At 39.3% G+C, this 24,003-nt stretch overlaps 1 protein-coding gene across 4 annotated transcripts in view; it reads right to left on the minus strand.

Moving 5' to 3' along the window:
- Window positions 1-21,146, minus strand: part of SLC30A9 (solute carrier family 30 member 9) — a 72,319-nt gene extending 51,173 nt beyond the window's left edge. For all 4 annotated transcript variants that reach the window (XM_060148263.1, XM_060148266.1, XM_060148264.1 and 1 more), the window contains exons 1-2: window positions 20,911-21,146; window positions 9,668-9,820 (exon numbers count right to left, since the gene is read on the minus strand). In XM_060148263.1, coding sequence (XP_060004246.1) covers window positions 9,668-9,820; window positions 20,911-21,022 — 265 coding nt within the window. In that variant the 5' untranslated portion in view covers window positions 21,023-21,146. The remainder of the gene's footprint in view (window positions 1-9,667; window positions 9,821-20,910) is intronic.
- Between the last annotated feature and the right edge of the window lie 2,857 nt (window positions 21,147-24,003).

Genomic DNA, 24,003 nt, shown 5'->3' on the forward strand with positions numbered 1-24,003 from the left:
AAAAATCTCACCCTTAAAACCTTTTATCATATCTTCATTCAATAATATAACATTTTGGAGCTTATTAACAATAGCTAACATTTACTAAGTATGTGCCATGTGCCACATACAGTACACTATGTGTTTTACCTGCATTATTTCATTTAATCCTCACAAAACTGCTCTGAGGTAAGTACTATTATTATCTTCATCTTATTCAGGAAGTTTTGGAACTTCCCTCAAAGTCACACAGCTAGTATTTTAAACATGGAAGCACAGTCAGGATTGAAACCCAAGTCATTTCGATTAGTCTCCTCTCTTAACCACTTTCCTACATTACCTCTATGTTTAAAATAATAATTGATTTATAAGTAGATATTTGTGTATTTTTGGGAAAAGAGGATAGAAGTGAAAACTGGATCAGCAACATGAAGATCACTGGCAACCTTCTGACAACAGCAGTTTCAGCAGGAAGAGTAGGGACAGAGCAACAGGTTGAGGTGAGAATGGGAGATGAGGAAGTGAAAGCAATATCTGGACTTTAGTAAGAGCTAGAAAAGAGGATGGAATCAAGGAAATATTGATTTTATTTTATATAGAGGTGGAAATGATGAAATAAATGGAAATGAACCATTTCTACATATTTAGAATATGAGTATATATAAATGATAGGCAACACCATGAAAGCTGACTGACTACTTGGTTACCTGATTTAGACTTCTGCCACCTTATCGTCTGACTTCGGTTTACCATACTTTTTTTCCTTTGCTTTTATTTTTCTTTTGCCTTTCTTGCCATCTGTTAGATTTATAAAGTTTTCTATAACCTCCTCTCACCCCACGCCCATGCTGGTTTCAAATTTATAAGATTATAGTTCTACTGTTTTCATGATTCCATTTAGAAATTTAACATACATAACTTTCCTATAAATCTTTCTAACCATCTGTTATTCCCCATCTCTACCTTCCTCTGAACAAGAAAAAAACCTTTAACCACTGAAAACTTCTTCTATCTTATTACTCTTGACTAAAATTGTAGCATTTAGTATAAAATGTTTATGATTTTTACTATCAATAATTAACTTTCCAACACATTTTATCCACTTCTTGCTTTTCACTGTCCCTTTTATATCCCAACGCTTCTTTCCCTGAGTTTACTCTGCATCTTATGGAAATACATATTTGAAGAGTTTTTTTTTTAATGTGGGTAGGTTAGTAGTAAATGATAGTCATCTTTATATATGTGAAATGTTTTTATTTTGCCTTCCCTCTAGAATGGTTATTTAGACAAGTATAAAATTCTAGGGTAACATTTATTTTTCCTCTTACCCTTTCATGGCTATCACTCCAAATACTCCTCCCTTATTTTCTGCATATTGTTGCAGATAAAAAGTCTACTTCAAGAGAGCAACAATTGTACTGATAGCAGGCTGACTTTCTCTTTGGCAACTTTTAAGTTGGGTTGTTTCTTGTTTCAGTTTTGAAATCTATGGGTTTCTTTTCATTTACCCTGTTTAGTACTAAAAGTGTATTTTTGATCCGAAGATCCTTGTTTTTCTCAAATTCTGAAAAATTCTCATCCATTATCTCTTTATATATAATTTCTACACCATTTCTCTATTCTCTCTCTCTCTCTCTGAAATGCCTATTAAATATAGGCTAGAGCTTCATGCCTTTTTAAAGCTTTTTCATTTTCTTGGAATATCTTTTTGCTTTCCTATGCTCATTCAGGGTGAATTTCAATTTACTAATTCTCTACTTGACTATGGCTATTTAATCTATTAAATTCTTACTTTAGTGATCACACTTTTATTTGTAAGCTCTATAGTTGGTTCTTTCCCAGATTTCCTTGTTCTGCTTTTATTTCTGCCAGTTTGTGTTTCAAAATATGAGTACTCCTCAAGTCCATTCTCTACGTCTATGTCTCTATTCTGTCCTGCCCCTGTCTGTGTCTCTATTCCTGTCCTGCCCCTACGTTCATCAGAACCATTTTTTTTTCAGATTCCATATGTGTGTTAACATACGGTATTTGTTTTTCTCTTTCTGACTTACTTCACTCTGTATGACAGACTCTAGGTCCATCCACCTCACTACAAATAACTCAATTTCGTTCCTTTTTATGGCTGAGTAATATTCCATTGTATATATGTGCCACATCTTCTTTATCCATTCATCTTGTTGATGGACACTTAGGTTGCTTCCTACATGGTATGTTTTGATAACCAAAATGTGCAGAAAATCCCAAAAGGCTTTATTTTAACTATTCATCAGATCCTAAGTAGGTTATGATGGCATATTAGTTAAAAAAAAAAAAGGCTTAAAAACACTTCTATTTAATTAATTAATAACTATGGCTTATAACATTTGACATTGATCAGTTAAATAACTGATATTTTATTTTTGTCTACCTACACAGCAAACTAATTCTAAAGTATCTTTATCTATAGAATCTATATATCAATTACTTAAAAATTTTGTTTTGGGGAATACAGCCCTGGGCAGAGAAAAGTGAAGGGACAGAGTGGTAGAATAATAAGCTTTCAACACTCACCTAGTGTCTGAACAACTGAAATCTACTGTCTAAAGTTTCACAGACAACCATCCTTTCTACAATGATCAAAGTCATTCAAACAAATCACATAAAATAAGTTGCTCTAAAATTGGTACTTTTTTTTTTTTTTTTTTTTGCGGTATGCGGGCCTCTCACTGTTGTGGCCTCTCCCGTTGCAGAGCACAGACTCCAGACACGCAGGCTCAGCGGCCATGGCTCATGGGCCCAGCCACTCCACGGCATGTGGGATCTTCCCGGACCGGGGCACGAACCCACGTCCCCTGCATCGGCAGGCAGACTCTCAACCACTGCGCCACCTGGGAAGCCCTAAAACTGATACTTCTGGATATTCTTCTCACCACAAACTGTCTAGACATTACTAATTATATAGTGTTACGAATCACAGGGAGGTTCCTGGTTGCCTAGTGGTTAGGGTTCTGGGCTTTCACTGACATGGCCCAGGTTCAATCCCTGGTTGGGGAACTGAGATCCCACAAGCCACCCAGTGCAGCAAAAAAGAATCACAAACAAGAAATGCTAGTAAATGGCTCAAACACATGTATGAATACTTTTTTTGCACACCACCATCTTAATAAACTTACACTGGATCACTGGAGTAGAATCTTTATGATTTCAATAAGTAACCAGACATTCTATCCATGAATATCTCTAGAAGTTTGTTTTAAGCTCAAGCCCTGGCTGTTTGCCACACATCTGCTGTCATTAGCAAAATTAAAACTGATTTTACTAAAATTTAAAACATTTGAATGCTCCTTAAAAACTTAAGGATTCCTTAGCAAGTCTCTGCCTCTTAATGAGCTGTTTCTGACTATCATGTGATCTGAATTATTCAGAAGTCGATCTCAAACTCTTAAATATACAAATTATCTTTCAATCAAGCAATTACTTGCTGTCTATCTGATGGTTAACAAGGTCTAATTTGGCCTAAGCAAATTCTGAAAACTTGAGCCCAAAATAAAACAATCAATAAACAATGTACTCCGAATATAATAAAATAAACTAACATCTTAATTTCAGTCAGCAGAGAAAAAAGAAACCTTGTCACAGATTTCAATTTCAAGCCTTCTGTATAGTGGAACCAACATTAAATATTTTTGCCTGAGTCGATGTTCATCTCAGAAAAGCATTATAACATGTTTTACCTTTAATTATATTATTTCATCATCTGTTTCTTCTCCCATTTCAATGTTCTAATAAATATGCTTATTTCTGGAACTTAGGAGCTCATGACACCCTCCATTCCTTCATCCTCTAATATCAAACTCTCAATCAATATTTACCCCAGCAGCTCTCCATCACCACAAGGAAAAGAGAAGAAACTGGCTAAAACTGCATAGTAAGCCCAAAAGAAGATGAGGCTTAGGGAAAAGGATGAAAAACAGGCATCATAAACATAAACACAGGTTTCTCAAGGAATCTGTAAAATCTTCCCTGTGAAAGACATCCGACTACAGGAAAGACAGTCTTGAAATGCTTATTATTCTTCTTCAAATACTCTCTTCTCCTAACACCATACTCTGCTTGGCTTTTCTTTTACCTCTCCAGACTGCACCTCCTCAAGTATTCTTTGCAAGCTCCTCCTCTTCCACTTGTCCCTTACTCACTGGGGATTCTGTACTAGCTCTTATCTCCCCAATCTAAACTCTCTCCCTATACTGTCTCAAACACACTCATGACTTCAGTTACCACCTGGGTGTAGCTAATAACTCCTAAATCTCTATCCCCAGGTTAGAACTCTATGCATTCACTTATTTACAAAATATTAAACCCCTACTATGGGCAAGCCACTGCTCTAGGCACTGAAGTTCCTGCTATCACGAGGCTTGTAAACGGGGGGAAAAATAAAGCAGATACTGAAAATATCAGTCAGTAATAAGTGCTAACTACACAGAGAATTAAAATGAGTGTAATATTAAAGACTGACTGGGTGTGCAGAGCTGACATGTCATTTAAGATGTAAATGACCAGGACTTCCCTGGTGGTACAACGGTTATGAATTCACCTGCCAATGCAGGGGACATGGGTTCAAGCCCTGGTCCAGGAAGATCCCACATGCCGCAGGGCAACTAAGCCTGTGCACAACTACTGAGCCTGTGCTCTAGAGCCCACAAGCCACAACTACTGAGCCTGCGTGTTGCAACTACTCAAGCCGCGAGCCTAGAGCCCGTGCTCCACAATGAGAAGCCACCGCAATGAGAAGCCCGCGCACCGCAACGAAGAGTAGCCCCCACTCACCACAACCAGAGAAAGCCGGCGCGCAACAACAAAGAAACAACGCAGCCAAAAATAAAATAAATTTAAAAATAGGGCTTCCCTGGTGGCGCAGTGGTTGAGAGTCTGCCTGCCGATGCAGGGGACGCGGGGTCGTGCCCTGGTCCGGGAGGATCCCACATGCCGCAGAGCGGCTGGGCCCATGAGCCATGGCCACTGAGCCTGCGCGTCCGGAGCCTGTGCTCCGCAGCGGAAGAGGCCGCAGCAGTGAGAGGCCCGCGTACCGTAAATAAATTAATTAATTAATTAAGCAAATAAATAAATAAATAAGTTTATTTATTTATTTATATTTTTAAAAAGATGTAAATGACCAAAACGGTCAGCCACATGAAGAAGGGCATCTTGGAAAGAAAAAGCAACTAGAGCACACACCCTAAAACAAGAATAAGTTTGGTATTTTCTAAGAACCAAAAGGAGACTGGTTTGGCTGAAATATAATGAGAAAGTAAGAGTGGAATTAAGGAGCCCCAGGAGAGGCTACTGCACTAATCCAGCCAAAAGATCATGTCTCACAGTAGAAAAGTAGTATAACCAGCTGCCTACTAGTCATCTGCTAAGATGCCCCAGAGGCACCTATGATTCAGATGTCCAAGAATGAATCCTCACCTTCTCATTAATATATACTCCAGCTTTGGTATTCCTAATTTTATTTTTTTATAGATTAATTATTTTATTTATTTACTTTTGGCTGTGCTGGGTCTTCGTTGCTGCGTGCGGGCTTTCTCTAGTTGCGGCGAGTGGGGGCTACTCTTCGTTGCAGTACACAGGCTTCTCATTGCGGTGGCTTCTCTTGTTGCGGAGCACGGGCTCTAGGCACACGGGCTTCAGTAGTTGCAGTATGCAGGCTCAGTAGCTGTGGCTCACAGGCTCTAGAACACAGGCTCAGTAGTTGTGGAGCACAGGCTTAGTTGCCCTGCGGCATGTGGGATCTTCCCAGACCAAGGATCAACCCACGTCCCCTGCATTGGCAGGCAGATTCTTAACCACTGCACCACCAGAGAAGTCCCTTAATTTTAGAAATCAATGAAATCACCGACACAATCACCCAATCCAATTCAGTAACCATGCACTGTCCTTTACTTGACCCTCTCTCTTTCAGTCCCCCAAATTCAATCACCAGGTCTTAATTACTCAGCTCCTAAATCTCTTGCGTTCACCTACTCCCTTAAAAAAATCATTGACATTAACCTAGACTACAGCCTCATTTGTATTACTGTTTCCAGTCTCCCTCCTTTGCAATCTGTTTTCCAGTCTGCATCTAGTTATCTTTCTAAAATCTTAAATCTGATTAAGTACTTCCTCTACTTAAAATACTCCAATAGATTCCCACTGCCTACAAAACAGCCCAAACTCCTAAACAAAACCCTAATCAGACTACTGTTTACCTCTTGAGTTTCACCACTTGTACTTTCAAAACTACCAACCCCACCACGAGATCCTCTACTCACTAGTCTAGACACACTAAGTTACTTGCAGTGTTACCTTTTTTCTCCACCATTCATCACACCAATGCCTACTTTCAGGTCACTAATTAGATATCATTTCCTAAGGAAACCTTCCTCAACCACTCAAGACTCAGTTAGGTGCCCCTCCAGCACACAGTATTTCTTCTATCACAGTACTTACTATACTTTTTTTGCTTAATTTTGTATTTTAGTAATAAAGAGAATATAAACTCAGAGTCATTCTCATTTGCTGCCATATAAAAAGTGCTCAATAAATACTCCTTGAATAAATTAATGAATAAATGAATAAATAAAGGACTTTTTTTTTTTTTTTTTTTTTTTTGCAGTACGCAGGTCTCTCGCTGTTGCGGCCTCTCCTGTTGAGGCGCACAGGCTCCGGACACGCAGGCTCAGCGGCCATGGCTCACGGGCCCAGCCGCTCTGCGGCATGTAGGATCCTCCTGGACCGGGGCATGAACCCGCATCCCCTGCATCGGCAAGCAGACTCTCAACCACTGCGCCACCAGGGAAGCCCCAAGGACTTCTTTTTAATGCTGCACAGCAGACTAGGAAAAAAAAAACTCTTCAAATGCATTGCTAAGCTAGCAAAATGATGTGAAGAGGGCAAAAATGAAGGGAAAGCAGGACCTCTGTATAATAAGAGAGCAGACCAAAGCCAGTTTTTTCCCTGATGATTTCTGTTGAAGCTTACATTCTTTGAGATTCTACTTCCACAGCTGCAAGTGGCATGGGAGAACAAAGAATAAAACTAGGTTCTGCTAGAGATGGAGAGTCTAACAGGAGATACCCAGAAAAAAAGCTAGACACCTGGCATTACTGTGACCTAGAAAAAACATACAGAGAAGGGGATAGCAAGGAAGCAAGCCTGCACCTACTCTGGTGTCACATAGTGGAGAAGAGAAAAACTCCCCTGAAAATCCTAAGGATAAGGCAGCTCATACAAGTTTATAGTCTGGATTCATGCTACCAACGTGGTCCAAAAATCTTAAGCTGACTTTAATTTAATGTGGTCCCAAGTTGTGTCCCCAGCAGCTAACAGAGGCAAATGCAAACTCTCTATGCAGGACCACATCCTCAATAAGAGACATCAAATAGTTCCAAGATATAAAACTACATGGAAAATGAACACTTCTCAGTTTAAAAACAGATAGGGCATCATGAACGAGAGCAAGAAACGGAGGAAAAAGATAACACAGTAAGAACCAAAAGATTTCAGAGAGCAGAATTTTCAGTCCCAGATTATAAAATAGCTATGTTTAATACGCCTAATAATAAAGAAGTCTGAAAACATAAGCAAGGAGCAAGAGACCAACCAAGCAAGATGAAAAATAGAAGTAATTTCTAGAAATGAAAAATATAATCATTAAAATTAAAAACCCAACAGATGTACCAACCAGCAGATTAGAGGCAACTAAAGAGGGAATTAGTGAACTAGGTAGGCCTAAGGAAATAACCCAGGATCTAGGCCAGAAATATAAAGAAATACAAAGTATGTCAGAGAGGTTTAGAGACATGGAAAATAAAGCAAGAAGATCCAAAATATTTCTAACTAGAGTTCCAAAAGGAGATAAAAGAGAAATGAGAGGGGGTAATACATACTTCAAGGGACAGTGACAGAGAATCGTAGAATTCCAGAATTGTATTGATAGAAAAATGCCAATTCTCAGATCCAGGAAGCCCAACAAATCTCAGGAAGGGTAAATGCAAAGAAATACACACCCAGTCACTTCATAGTAAAACTGCAGTTTACACCAAAGAAAAAGACTTTCAAAATACAGTTAATCAAATTTAAAAAGCAGACAAACAGAAAAGACATGGAAACAAAGGCAAAATATCTGACTTCTCAACAGCAACAGTGAAAGCCAAAAGACAGTGGAATAAGATATTAAAATGTGCCTTTACCATGAAAGATCCTGACCTAAAGGAATTTCTATAGGATGTATTCTACATCAGACAGAAAGAGCAGAGAAATAAGAAAAGATGGTTAACAAAGATTTTAGATAAATTTGAACAAATAGCAATGTTTATTTTACAGAAGGAAAAGAGAGCAGAATAGACACAAAATACTAGCAAACAAATCACATGTGAGTTTGGAGGGGGTGACCAGAGTTAAAACATTCTAAGTTCTTTGTATTTTTCAGAAGGAAAGTAAACTTTTCAATTACCTTTAGACTTTAGTACAGACATAAAGTATATAACTCCCAAGCAAGTGTGTGTTGTCTCTGTGTATGAGGGAGAGGGGATAATGGAATGAGAAAAAAAAGTTCTTTTTAGAAGGCAAAAAAGGAATTAAAAAAAATAATAAACGCACAGGGAAGCACATGATACAATGGGCAGAAATATGTCCAAACATATCGATTATTACAGTAAATGTAAACAGACTAAATTTTCAGTTAAAAGACAAAGATTATCAAATTAGGACAAAAAAAGGTTAAAGCCAAAGGACAGGAAAAATTACACCATTTGCCATTTCATTGGCAAATACCAATGAAATCTGGTGAAGATGTCACTAAAAAAAAAAAAAAGAGTTGTTACATAACAATAAAAGGTCTAATTCATCAGTGTTACGTAACAATTCTACATGTGTATGCATCTAACAACATAGCTTCAAAACACATAATGCAAAATTTTAGGTAAAACTAAAAGAAAGTACAACTTTCAAGTACAACTTTACTTGATTCAGTGTGCAACAGGGAACAGTATTTGAAAAGCTTCCAAATGTCACTAAATTCTGCCATTCTAAAAGAAAAAAAGTTTTTTAATTTCAAACAAACTAATAATAAGGATTTTTATACCCAATAAAACTATGGCTTAAATTCCTACTTTAAGAAGAAAGGTTCAAAATTAATGAGCAAAATAGCTAACTGATATGATAGTTTAAAAATGAATAACAAAGTAAATACAAAGGAAGCAGAAAAGAGAATATATTTAAGGTAAGAGTGGAAATTAATGAAATAAGAGACAAACATATGATATAGATTCAAAGTAAAAAAAAATACTTGGAAAAATAATAAAATAGACAAAGTTTTGGCAAAATTAATCAAGAAAATAAGACAAACACCACTAGGAATGGAAAAAAGGGTGTAACTACATATGCTGCTACAAGTATACAGAGAGTACCATAAACTTCATGCCAATAAATTAAAAGTTTAGTTGAAGTGGATAAATTGCTAGAAAAAAACAGAACTTACCAAAATTTAGTCAAAAAGAAATAGAAAAATTAAAAGAAATTAAGTTAGCAGTTTAATGACTCCTCACCAAGAAAACACTAGTCCAGATGGTTTTACATGTAAGTTCTGTCAAACATTCAAGGAACAAATAATCTTATGCAAACTATCCCAGTATACAGAAGAAAACTAGTTTAAAAGATTTATACATACCTGCTTCATCAAATGATGGTACTTTTTCCATTTTGTGAGTTTGTGATCCCTGTCCTTCTTTCCGAACATTTGTGGAATACGACTTTACTTGATTCAGTGTGCAACAGGGAACAATATTTGAAAACCTCCCAAATGTCACTAAATTCTGCCATTCTAAAAGAAAAAAATTTTAATTTCAAACAAATTTCAAATAAGGATTTTTATACCCAATAAAACATACCTATGATAAGAGAATAATTTTATAGAATAACAGTAAAACTTTCATCCTGTTAAATATCCAAATGCACAATGCTAAGCCACCCTTTCCATGGAGGTGTTTCATTGAGCCCTAGGTATACAGGGTCTATATTTTGTAAAGGAAAAGAAAATATTTTTCCCCTAATTTGCAAATTTATTTATATGGTAACTTTTAAAATTATATAAAATCAAAATATTTGTATTATTCAGCTGTTCTGAAAGGTCTCTGGCATTTAAAAGATATTCTTTATTTTGTATGCTGGTTGCATGATTAAAAAAATGGCATAATGTACTTTTCAGAATAAGAACTCTGAGAAGGGGAAGGTCAGGAGGGTGTCCCTACTCAAAACTACCCTGCATCTTCCTTCTGCTAGATGGAGACTGAGTCATCTTTCATTTCACAATCAATATGTGAATTATATTAATCAGTCATTCATACTGTCACTGATGTTTTTAAATCAGATAATTAGATCAACATTTGGTGAGATTTCTCGGTATTTGGGAATTCTAATTGAGGGAAGAATAGAAGACTAATTATAAAGCAGTTTAGCTGTTGCATCTGGGTTGACTGTGAGCTTTAGAGGGCTGAAATACAGAAGGAAAATATATTCCACATTTGCATCAAAGTGGTAGAAAAGTAAATCTATCTGTCTCTACTCTCATGTGACCCTCTTGCTTTTATTTTTTGATGCTGAGTACTTAAAACTCGAAAATCTTGTTTAGGTATAATTTATATATTTTCTAAAGTTTTAGGTGAAATAATGAAATTATATCATTAGAAACAGTCAAGTTTCTCCAAGAGTGGAGGGTTAAGCACTTAAGAGTTGAAACTTTTCTGGGGCTTCCCTGGTGGCGCAGTGGTTGGGAATCCACCTGCCAATGCAGGGGACATGGGTTCGAGCCCTGGTCCGGGAAGATCCCACATGCCACGGAGCAACTAAGCCCGTGAGCCACAACTACTGGGCCCATGTGCTGCAACTACTGAAGCCCATGCGCCTAGAGCCTGTGCTCCGCAACAAGAGAAGCCACTGCAATGAGAAGCCCACACACCGCAACAAAGACCCAACACAGCCAAAAATAAATAAATGAATAAATTTATAAAAAAAACAAACAACAAAAACCCACAACATAAAAAAAAAAGTTGAAACTTTTCTAACTGCTTAATAATGATCTTCCCAAAATGTTAATTCATGTATGTGCATGTGTAGATTGCCTGCCAAAATCAAGAAAAATAAATTTTTTAATGGCTCAGAGAATTCATCAGGAACAACAATTATTGTGAACACTGAAGATAATCTGAAAAGCATGAGGACATAAGGCAGCATAAGTATTCACTCAAATTTCAGGCTTAGAACTTGTTTTCTTCAAAAACTTTCTGATGCCAACTTACTCTTTCATTTATTTGGCAAATATTTGTTGAAGGCCAAGTATGTTTTTTTTGTTTTTGTTGTTTTTAATAAATTTATTTATTTTTGGCTGTGTTGGGTCTTCCTTGCTGCGTGCAGGCTTTCTCTAGTTGCGGCGAGCGGGGGCCAGTCTTTGTTGCAGTGCGCGGGCTTTTCATTGCAGTGGCTTCTCTTGTTGAGGAGCACGAGCTCTAGGCACGTGGGCTTCAGTAGTTGTGGCACATGGGCTCAGCAGCTGTGGCTCGCATGCTCTAGAGTGCAGGCTCAGTAGTTGCGGTGCACAGGCTTACTTGCTCCATGGCATGTGGGATCTTCCAGAACCAGGGATCAAACCCGTGTCCCCTGATTGGCAGGCAGATTCTTAACCACTGTGCCACCAGGGAAGTCCCCCAGCATGTTTTTTTGATCATTTGCCTCTACTTATTAAAGGCTGAGTAAAGTGAATATAACAATGTATCTTCTTGCACGTTAAAATATGTAGCTTCCCTGGTGGCGCAGTGGTTGAGAGTCCGCCTGCCGATGCAGGGGGACACGGGTTCGTGCCCCGGTCTGGAAAGATCCCACATGCCGCAGAGTCGCTGGGCCCGTGAGCCATGGCCGCTGAGCCTGCGCGTCTGGAACCTGTGCTCTGCAACGGGAGAGGCCACAACAGTGAGAGGCCTGCGTACCACAAAAAATAAATAAATAAATAAAAATATGTAACCTACCAGCAAAATTAGTGAAGAAAGGGTTAAAGCAAATTCTCCTAAGAAACCCACCCTCCAGGAAAGCATCTTCTTCACCACAGCCACTGGTGTTCCGACTTGTCAGCCCTATTCAAAATATCTTTTGTGATTATTACCTAACAAAAACACTATGACACCAACATTTTTTTTACCCACTGATGAAACACTTCTATAGAGACTCTGCTAAGGTGTTTAAAGAGGGATTACTACAGTCTAAAAATCCTTCCTCAGAAGAGGACAATGTTTTCGTGACTTGATCCTAGATCTTTTTCAAGGTTCTCCTTAATTTTTAAAACGTTATTACAGAAAATTTCAATTATATGCAAAGGTAGAAAAAAACAGTACAATAAACGTACACATACTCATTACTTCAACAATTATCAACTCATGGCCAAACTTGTTTCACCTCTGCCTGCACCTGCATCTCCCCACCTACATATTAATTTGATGTAAATCTCAGACATAAAATAATTTCATTCATAAATATTTCAGTATGCATTCTAAGAGATAAGAACTTTTTAAAACATAGCCATACCACCATCGCAAGTAAAAAAAAAATCCTTACTATCATCAAATATCCTCAATTTCCAATTTCCACTATTACAAGTCATAATTTTTGTGTATGTGAACAGATCTTAATTTGGTGCACATACTACAATTGAATGAGATGTCTTTTAAGTCTCTTTTCTACAGGACATGTGTTTTAGAGCAATTTTTATATTGAAGAAACCAGCTGTTTGTACTAAATTTTTGTCCTGTTTTCCAGTCTGAATTTTACTGATTTAATTCCCATGGTGTTGTTTAACCTGTACTTCTATGTGTTCTATAAATCGATGGATATAAAGGCTTTATCCAAATTCAGGTTCCTTTTTATTAGGACAACACTACTTGATAAGTGGTGATGTGTTCTTTAACCAGGAGCCACATAATATTTGGTTATCTCTATTTGTGATAGTGTCTGCTGTTGTTCAATGCCTAGAATCATTTATTCCTCAGGTGGTTACAAAATGGTGATATTATAGTTTTATCCTTCATTTTTTAGTCAGAATACTTCTACAAAGAGAAAATTCCCTTCATGTATTTGGTTATCCAGCAGTATAGTTCATATAAGAAAGTCAGGCTGTATGCTTAATTTTTTCCATTTACCAGTTCTCAGAATAATGAGTTCACTACCTACCATCCTGCAATAGTGACACAATAATTTGCATGTGTATGTATCACTATGATTCCATAGATTTAAACATTATTTGATGTATATCAATCCATTTTAGTCATTATCCTGATTTATGTCCAAACTGTCCATCCCGTTTTGGGCCAGTAGGGGTCTCTTCAAATTGACTCCTGTGTCCTTTTTGTTTTTGGCCTCTCCCCGCGGCTTGTGGGATCTTAGTTCCCTGACCAGGGATCGAACCCTTAACTTCAACAGTGAAAGCACAGAGTCCTAACCACTGGACCACCAGGGAATTCCCAACTCCTGTGTCCTTTGACACTATCTTAGTAATCTTGATAGCTTCCTTGCTCACCGTTTCAAAAAGTAATTACTTTTTAACTTTAGAAGAATTTTAGGTATCAGCTTTAATTTTTTTTTTTTTTTTTTTTTTTGCGGCATGTGGGCCTCTCACTGCTGTGGCCTCTCCCGCTGCGGAGCACAGGCTCCAGGCGCAGGCTCAGCGGCCAAGACCCACGGGCCCAGCCGCTCCGCGACATGCGAGATCCTCCCAGACGGGGGCACGAACCCGTGTCCCCCGCATCAGCAGGCGGACTCCCAACCACTGCGCCACCAGGGAAGCCGCTAGGTATCAGCTTTAAAAGTACACATTTGCCATGAACACAAGATTGAAAATTACACAGAAATTGCATAATGTTTCTACCTTTAACATTTTATATTCTAAAAAATACACAAGACCACATTTGATTCAATAAAACAGAATACCTAACACACAGCAGTAGAAACTCAACCATTTGTTGAATAAATTACTGAATTTGTTAATTAATTCTAGAAGGCAGAAAGACAGTAAAAAAAAGTAACCACCATTCATACCCTTTCTTCAAGGTGACTTCTAAAATAAGCTATGTTATGGTTAGATTAGTCTTTAGTTTGGTGCTCACTACTCTATGGGCCTGGACAAGGAACTTCTCATTGCTGCATATACAAGGCTGTTCATCGAGACTGCAGAGCTACTGTTATCTTATCAGTCTAGTCGAAACAATCACTTTTCTCTGCTTTTATTTTACTGTTACTGCCTCTGCAACTCCTAATAACATTGCTACTGATCACCCTTTGTCCTCTCTCCAATCTTGTTTGTCACCTACCACTTACTCTGGCTTTTGGAGGAAATTTAGCCTTTTCATACTACAACAATACAAAATACAAACAATACAAAAACAATACAAATACAACAATACAAAAAACTTTTTCTCCCACGCAAACTGACAATTCTGTCTACTGTGTATGTTGCTTCTGCAATAATAATAACTAAAAACAAACAAAAAGATTTCTTAACGGTTTGAAATGTTTTGCTTCAGGCTAATTTCAGAACCAGAGACAAACCTGCACCTAAGTCGTCGTCTTTTTTTTTTTTTTTTTTTTGCGGTACGCGGGCCTCTCCCGCTGCGGAGCACAGGCTCCGGATGCGCAGGCTCAGCGGCCATGGCTCACGGGCCTAGCCACTCCGCGGCATGTGGGATCTTCCCGGACCGGGGCACGAACCCGTGTCCCCTGCATCGGCAGGCGGACTCTCAACCACTGCGCCATCAGGGGAGCCCCAGTCTCTTTTCTTAAGAGACCATTGCAGGGACTTCCCTGGTGGTCCAGTGGTTAAGACTCCGTGCTCCGGATGCAGGGGAACCAGATTCGACCCCCGGTCAGGGAACTAGATCCCGCATGCCACAACTAAAGATCCCGGAGGCAGCAATGAAGACCCTGCAGCACGCAACTAATACCCAGCACAGCCAAATAAATAAATATTTTTTTTAAAAAGAGAGACCATTGCAGATTGATGGACCTAGAAATTATCATACCAAGTGAAGTCAGACAGAGAAAGACAAATATCGTATGATATCACTTATATGTGGAACCTAAAAAATGATACAAATAAACTTATTTACAAAACAGAAACAGACTCACAAATATAGAAAACATACTTATGGTTACCAAAGGGGAAAAGAGGGTAGGGATAAATTAGGACCTTGAGATTAACATATATACACTACTAAACATAAAACAGATAAACAACAAGGACCTACTGTATAGCACAGGGAACTATATTCAATACCTTGTAATAACCTACCATGGAAAAGAATCTAAGAAAGAATATATATATATGTATATTCTGAAAAATATACATTCTGAAAAAGAATATACGTGTGTGTGTATAACTGAGTCATGATGTTGCATTAAAAAAAGCAGGAGACAAACTAATACAGCTTGGTTTCAGCTATTCAAAAATGCTACTGGTGAAATATCTGGATTATGCATAATTTTTACTCTATACCTTATACTTTTCTGTATGTTCCCCAAATGCCTAAAATTTTAAATTAAAAATACATCCATTGTTAAATTACTTCAAATATTATACTGATAATAGTAACACACTGACTATCTTTAGTTTACTTTTATGCTTTCAGCTAACAAAAAATGCAGGAAAATCCCTCTTATGTCTAATCATCTGGCAAGCAAAAGTGTGACCTAGACCAGGTGGCTCAACCTTCAGGACTATTGCTGATGTGATTTTTCACCAGAACAGAGTAAGCAATAGGGAATCCTTTTCTTTTTTTTTTTTTTTGGAGTATGTAAAGAATATACAACTTCCTGCACTGCATCTTGGCACACCAACTCTGCTGCCTTAATTCTTGTAAATATTTGCTTAGGAAAAGGGGGAAAAAATATCAAATACATTAAGGATTTGCCAAGTGCCACTGTACTAAATGCTTTTACCTGTATTATCACACTATAATTTATATCCCAAAACATACCTCAAAGCCATCTACATCTCTCCATCTCCATTGCTAAGTACCATGGCCCAACCACAATCCTGTTTGCGTAGGTAACTCTAATTAATAGCCCCCAGTGATCTCCTTATTTACACTCTTCCCTTTCCAATCCATTCTCTACACAGTAGTCAGAATGATATTTTTTAAACACTTGCTTTTTTTTAAAACCTACAACCCAAAAGGCTATGATGCCTCCCCAATCTCCTTTCACACACCCCTCCCCCCCCTTCCAACCACACTCCAGCCACAGCACGTTTCCTCCTGCGCCTGAATACAAGTCTAGTCTCTAGGGTTTCTATTTGCTCTGCCTGGATTGCTCTTTGCCCCAGATGTTCACTTGGCTTGCTCATTTCATTTTTCATGCCTTGGCTCAGTTTCCACCTCCTCAGGAAAGCTGGAGTCCCAGGCCAGCACAGCTAATGAAATGGCCCCTGCTGGCTACCTTCTAGCCCATCACTCTGCTTATTTCCTTTATAGCATTTAGATATGTTTTCTCATTCCTCATTTCCAAAAAAGGTGGAAACTGTGTCTGTCTTGTTCAGTACTGTACCACCAGCAACTACAATGCCTGGTACCTCCTTCCTGAATGATCCTCACTCACAAAAACCCTATGAAGCACATACTGTGGTTAACCTCATTTTACAGGTAACCCTATTATTAACCTGAACTACACAGAATCATGCTGTCAGCCTGCCAAAATGGTCTTTTATAACTGTCAATGTTCCTATTAGTTATTTAAGGGGTTAAATTCCCACTCTACTTTTCATATGGTAATACTAGCAGATTGCAGACAGAAATTTAAAAATACAAAGGTCAATTTCTATATTTATATTTAAAAACTATACTTTTATCAATCTCGGACTTAAGCAAAAGCACATATCTGTTGATTTGGCATGTAGTCCTTAAAGGAGCATCTTCCCATCTCAAATCATTGTCAAATGAGGCAAGACATAAATACGTGAACAAATAAAATAAGTGCTTATGCAAAGCCAAAAGAACTTTTTTAAAAAAGGGCATATTTACTAGAGAAACTAAGTAATATTTTTATTATTTAGAAGTATATGTTTGTGTAGATCATTTGAAAAACATTAAAGTTAATTTAAAAAATTTTCTAGAGAAAGTCACTGGTAATATCATAGTATATATTCTTACTACATTTTTTCTAGTTTCAAGAGCATTTTCCCACATCACTAAATATTCTTCTAAATTATGATTTAAAAAAAAAATGTTTGCATCTATCACCAGCCCTTAATAACTGTACCAGGGCTTCCCTGGTGGCGCAGTGGTTAAGCATCCACCTGCCAATGCAGAGGACACGGGTTCGAGCCCTGGTCTGGGAAGATCCCACATGCCGCGGAGCAACTAAGCCCGTGTGCCACAACTACTGAGCCTGCGCTCTACAGCCTGTGAGCCGCAACTACTGAGTCCGTGTGTCTAGAGCCCGTGCTCCACAAGAGAAGCCACTGCAATGAGAAGCCAGCACACCACAACGAAGAGTAGCCCCCACTCACCGCAATAAGAGAAAGCCTGCACACAGCAACGAAGACCCAACCAGTCAAAAATAAATTTATAAAAATAAAATAATAATTGTACCATAACATTTCCTATTCTTCATAACTGTAAACGTTACCTATTTACCACTATTAATAATAAACTTGTGCACAGATTTTAATATGTATCTGATTATTTCTTGAAAGCAAATCCCTTTAAATAGAATTGTTGGGTGAGAAGGCATATACCTTTAAAGTTCTTTTTTTTTTTTTTTTTTGCGGTACGCGGGCCTCTCACTGTTGTGGCCTCTCCCGTTGTGGAACACAGGCTCCGGACGCGCAGGCCCAGCGGCCATGGCTCACGGGCCCAGCCGCTCCGCGGCACGTGGGATCTTCCCAAACCGGGGCACGAACCCGTGTTCCCTGCATCGGCAGGCAGACTCTCAACCACTGCGCCACCAGGGAAGCCCCCATAAAGTTTTTTTTTTTTAAGTAAGGTTTTATTTATTTATTACTTATTTATCTTTTGGCTGCACTGGGTCTTCATTGCTGCACGCGGGCTTTCTCTAGTTGCAGCGAGTGGGAGCTACTCTTCGCTGCGGTGTGTGGCTTATTGCGGAGGCTTCTCTTGTTGCAGAGCATGGGCTCTAGGCATGCGGAATTCAGTAGTTGTGGCTCGCTGGCTCTAGAGCGCAGGCTCAGTAGTTGTGGCACACAGGCTTAGTTGCTCCGTGGCATGTGGGATCTTCCCAGACCAGAGCTCTAACCCGTGTCCGCTGCATTGGCAGGCGGATTCTTAACCACTGAACTACCAGGGAAGTCCTAAAGTTATTTTTAATATAAAGAATAACTGACTTCCAAAACACTGTTCAACTAACTATATGTCCCAATCAGTAGTAAGAGAGTTCCTGCTTTCCTGCATCCTCAATATGAAGAATCACTATGAAAAACTTAGCTAATATGAGACAATGAGTAGTAAATCCTTTAGACTTATATTTCTATGCTTATTAGTAAGTATGGAACATTTTTGCATTTTTATTGGCTACTCGAATGACTTTATGAAACCATTCATTTCCTTTGCCCATTTTTCTACTGGAATGTACGTTGGTTTGTAAAAATTCTTTATAAATTAGGGATACTAACTTTATAAGTGCACTGTGCAATACAGTACTCACTGTTTACTGAGCACTTGAAATGTGGAGTCTGAACTAAGTTGTGCTGTAAGTGTAAACTGCAGAGATGGTAAGAAAAGATAATGTAAAATATCTCAATAATTTTTATATTGATTACGTGTTGAAATACTTTGAATATACTGGATAAAATATATTAATAAAATTAATTTCATCTGTTTTTACTTTCTAAAATATGGCTATCAAAGCAAAATAACATACATGGTTCACATTATATTTCTTTCTGACAGATCTGCTCTAGAATATTGTCTTGCTTTTTGCCTTTAAATGTTTTCAGTGTTAGTTTGACCCACAGACATTTCTCATTTTTAAGTATACAAATGAAGCAGTTGTTTCCTTCAAGATTTCCTCCTCAACTTATTCTTTATAAGTTTTTCCCAGCCACACAGCAGTTTCAGAAGCATAAACTAAACTTTATTTGACAATAAAAATATTTGACAAAGAAAAATATTTATTTTTAGAATTCTTTCTCAAAAGTTCTGCAAATGTTTTCTTCTTACATGCATCCAACTTAGTACTCTTTTTAGTTAGTACTCTTAGTACTCTAAAGAGTACTTAGTACTCTTTTTCTAAATTAGTACTTTTTCTAAATAAATTTTTTAAGCTTTATCATAATTATGGTTGCCCTTTTAAAAACTGTTTCAGTATTTTTGAAACTAAATTTGCACAAACAAGGTTACTTTTTACATCTACTGTTTTTAAGCATGAAAACACATTTTAATTTTTTGGTAATAAACACTGCAAACAACTTTGCAGTCATTCCGACTGGTGAGACAGGTGATTATTATCTGTAGTTCACAGAGGGATGAGACAAAGAGCACATAATTTTCGACTTGACAGCGACAGACAATAATGGATTACAAATTACACTATTTCAACTTCTTTTTACCCATCCTTAAAGGGCAGTTTAGACTAAATTCAACAGTCACTCCACGTAATTTAAGTGTAAAATGCCGAAACTGCTTGGTCAATAAAAGCAACTAGGCCAGAAAGTTTAACTGGGGATTTTGGAGTACAGTACAACCAGATGAATCATTTTGTTCACAAGAGAATCAGGTACATTTCCATTATAGGAAAAATCCACAGTTACACGTTTTTATCACTACCAAAAAGCACCCAAAATAGTGCTGTTAAAATTAACCCTTCCGAAATCTTAAAAGCCAGTTTTTATATTTATTGCAAATAAAAGGACCATATTCTAAAATAATTGCACAGAATAGGCATTATTTTAGCTTATGTTACTTATAAACTTGAATGACTACGACTTCCAATTTCTACTGCAAGGTCACAAACATGCTACAAGTTTTTTCAAACATAAATTTTGGGTAAATGTTTCTGTAAACACTCTATTCATCCCCAAGACCCTGGGGGATTAGATTAGGGGTGGATTTGGTTCTGTCTCTTCCCTCATTGTTCCTAACAGTTCCCAAGTGTCAAGCAACCTATGGCATGCCAATGACGGCAAAAACGGAGGTAAGCCTAATTAAAACTTGCAAGTTCAAGATTATTTTGTAAATTGTCAATTTAAATTTGAGTCAGAAACGACATCTGAAAAAGAGGGATAAAACCTCCCGACAACCACTTTTTTCTGAGTTCAGCTCCAGTGGACACTTTTTCACCAAAAAGATTGTTCAACCGAACTGGTCTCATTCAACAACTGTAGGATGGTCATACCCCCATCTTAAAGGATGTCTCGTAAATGTTGCGTAGCAACCCCCAAATTCCTCCTTAGAAAATTTAATAACACAGGTTGGGAGTACGAGAAAAGGAACAGGGTAAGAAAATCTATTTGGTCAAAGTGCTCAAAAAAGGTAAGGCGGTGAGCTCAAAAGACCCTGGAACTTTGTGGAGTCAGCAATTTCGCACTGGCTGCGGGAGGAGGCGGGCGGTCACCGCCGGGCACTGCCATGCTCACGTAATGTTTTATCTGAAACGAAGTGGTCCGTTTCATGGATGCGACCCGGCCCGAGAATTGCCCCCAAATGCCCGCGGGGACCGTGGGCGAGACCAGGATCAGGGAGGCCTGTAGGGGCCGCCGCCGGCTGAGCAGGCTGAACTGCAAAGGCGGAGGTCCGACAAGAAGGTTCTGGGGTTGGGAAAGGGCAAGGCGGCATACTCCCGAGGCGAGGCGCCCGGCGCCGAGCCCGGCCTTGTCTTCCAGTCCGGCTTCCGCAGAGTCAGAGGCCGGCGCAGGACACTCACCCTGGAGGTCGCTGGAGCCGCAGGCTGCCGCCCTGCAGCGCAGACGGAGCCGGCAAAGGGAAGACCAGCTACATCTGTGGGCCGCGGCGGCGGCGGCCAAGCCCGGTAACATCCTGGCGGGGCAAAGGCCCCCACTCGAACACCGCTTGCTACCTCCGCTCCGCCGCCAAAACCAACTGACTCCATAGACCGGACACTACCGAACACCAACGCCTGCGCCGCCGCAGGCGGCCTTAGCGAACTCGGAAATGGTAACATTATTTAATGACCTGGCCGCGGAGGCAGCGGAAATGACGTACACGCAGAGCGCGAATCGCGAGATCTTGCCCCGGAAGAGCTTGGTAGGGCGTGGGTGCGCAGAAAGTTTGGCGTGTTCGCTTTGTCTTAACGCGGTATTGCGTTTGCACCTTGCTTGGATATCTACAAGTTAATTGTTTGCTTCTTAACCGCCAGGAAAGCCTTGGCAGACGTGACAGCCGTTGAGGGCTCTGCCTTTTTCTTTTTTCTGGGCTCAGATCCTGGGCCATGGTGTTGGAAATGGGAAGTAAGGTGGGAAGGAAGGACAGTGGCCTTCTGAGCCTCTCCCTCTCCAGAGCCTTTCTGGATAATCCCAAGCCTAGGCTAATTTGTCCTCAGTGCCCTCGGGACCTGGAACACAGTACATCACAACAGCGTTGTGTAGGCATTACCGTGAAGGCAAGTACCCACAGAATCAGTTAACTTGCCCTAGTAACGTCTGAACCTCGGGTTCCTGTCTGTAATATACAGTACTAAGACTTAAACGTTCAGGATTTGTCTGGGTAAAAGCAGATGTGCAGACATGCAAATAGGAGTCAGTTTGGCCCCAGGGAGAAGGAGACGAGAACAATATTCACCAAGCATTAACTATGTTGTTTATCTGACATGCTCATTCAGGTCTTAGCTCAAACTGGAATGAGGCCTGTCTTGACCACCCTAGCTATTGTAAGGGAGAAAAATTTGCCACCCCAAAATGGGTTTCTTTGGCAAGATAATTAATTTAGGCTGATTTTTTTTTTTAAGGCCCAAAAGACTCATCACCTTTGACCTTTCCCCTACCTGCCTAAAAGAATATAGATAGAGAACTTGTTCCAAGAAGGGAGCTATCACCATAGATAACTGTAGTACACACTAGGTATATAGACAGGGAGGAACCTAGCAAAGTCGCTTGTTAAAATTCCTCTCTGTCCTCTTGTCTCTGTGGGCGCAGCAAACATTTGTTTACCAAACATTGGCTTTTTTGTCTCCTTACCAGTTGCCTTCCTCCCCTTGGAAGCCCCGAACTACTACCCCCAACATCCTCTTTTTTCTTTAGCTGAAGATGGTATTCACGGTGAGGGTTTGGGCCATTTTGGAGAGTTAGTCAGTTTTCCTGGGTCTCTCCCATGTATATATGTTATTAAACTTTCGTTTGATTTTCTCTTGTTAATCTGTCTCATGTTAATTTAATTCTTAGACCAGCTAGTGTAACAGGGAAGAGCCAATTTTGACTCCATGTTGGATCTGTTTCTTTGACTTTAGCCTTTGCTTTTCGTTGCTTTTGTTATTAAAATCATACATGATGGCCTGCCTCAGGGAACCCTACCCACCTGTGAATGTCCCCGAGCCTGGCCATTCCAGGAGATGTTTTGCAAGACTGATGGCCCTTTTTACTTTACTTCCTTCCCACCTCTCCCTCTCTATTCTGCCTTTTTACTTTACTTCCCTCTCTGACTCTATAAAAGAAACTTACATCCAGATACCATAAGGTGGTTATTTTGAGACACTAGTCTGCCATCTTCTCCGTCTGCCAGCTTTCCGAATAAAGTCGTGTTCCTTGCCTCAACGCCTTGTCTCTGATATATTGGCCTGTTGTGCGGTGAGCAGAGAGCGAGGTTGGACTCAGTAACACTAGAACTTAGAAGGGTAGAGGAAAATTTCTTCCTCCCGACGCTATAATAGGCCTGTTTATTATCTACCCTGTTGCCCTGTATACTTTTCTTCAAAATGTCTATAGATATTTGAAATTATATATGTATTTATTTTTTTATTTTGTCTCTCAATAAAAAATAAACATCGTGATGCTGGAATCTTGTGTTTTGCACACTGCTGTTTCCAGGGGCTAAAACAGTGCCTGACACAAATAAATTAATCGAATGGAATGCATGATGGTTTGTTTTAAAATTAATGAGTCATTTAACTGTAGTATTACTGTTGTCGAACCCAAGTTCGTGTGTCCTATGCACAAAGAGGCCAAACAAACCAAGACGTAAGAGTCTGGAGCAGAGAAGGGTTTATTGCAGGGCCAAGCAAAGCCGTAACTCCCTGAATGTTTTCAAGGAAGAGTTTCTACGGGCAAAATTCGGATGAAGGTCTGCAGGGTGTGTGACCTTCCTCTGATTGGTTGGTGGTGAGGTAGCAGGTTGCGATTGAGATTCCAAGAATCTCAATCATCAGCCTTCTGGTTCCAACCAGTCCAGGGTCCACGTGGCTTGTGCTCAGCCGGAAGTTACCTCCACCTGGGTGGGGATCCTTAGTTCCTGTAGAACTCAGAGATATATTGTTATGTCTATCTACTGAGTAGGAACCAGGACCCTGCTTTATTGTTGCACCATTGTTTCTTGACCGCTCCTCCTTTGTTTCTGCATTCCTTCACTTCCCTAATTAGTAACTTTGAATAACTCGTAACTTGGAGAGGGTCTGGGAGGCTGTAGCCTTTTTCCTATAAGTAAGAGACAGGGGACATGGAAAGGCCCCACAGGGTCCTGCTCAGTTTCACTACAAAATAACTAATTCAAGGGGAAATAAATTACTATGTTCCCAATTTTAAGAGAATCAACACAGTCTTTTATGCTGATTGAGAAACTACAACCAGTGAGGTGACAGTGATTAAATTATCACAAGAATGGTAAGCAATTTAACTTCCTATGACAAACATAGATTAAAACATTAAGTGGTTAAACATTAAAAAATGCTGTTCCTGGGACTTCCCAGGTGGCGCAGTGGTTAAGAATGCACCTGCCAATGTAGGGGACACGGGTGCGAGCCCTGGTCCGGGAAGATCCCACATGCTGCAGAGGAACTAAGCCCGTGCGC

The sequence above is a fragment of the Lagenorhynchus albirostris genome, chromosome 4 (assembly GCF_949774975.1).
Source record: "Lagenorhynchus albirostris chromosome 4, mLagAlb1.1, whole genome shotgun sequence".
Taxonomy (NCBI): domain Eukaryota; kingdom Metazoa; phylum Chordata; class Mammalia; order Artiodactyla; family Delphinidae; genus Lagenorhynchus; species Lagenorhynchus albirostris.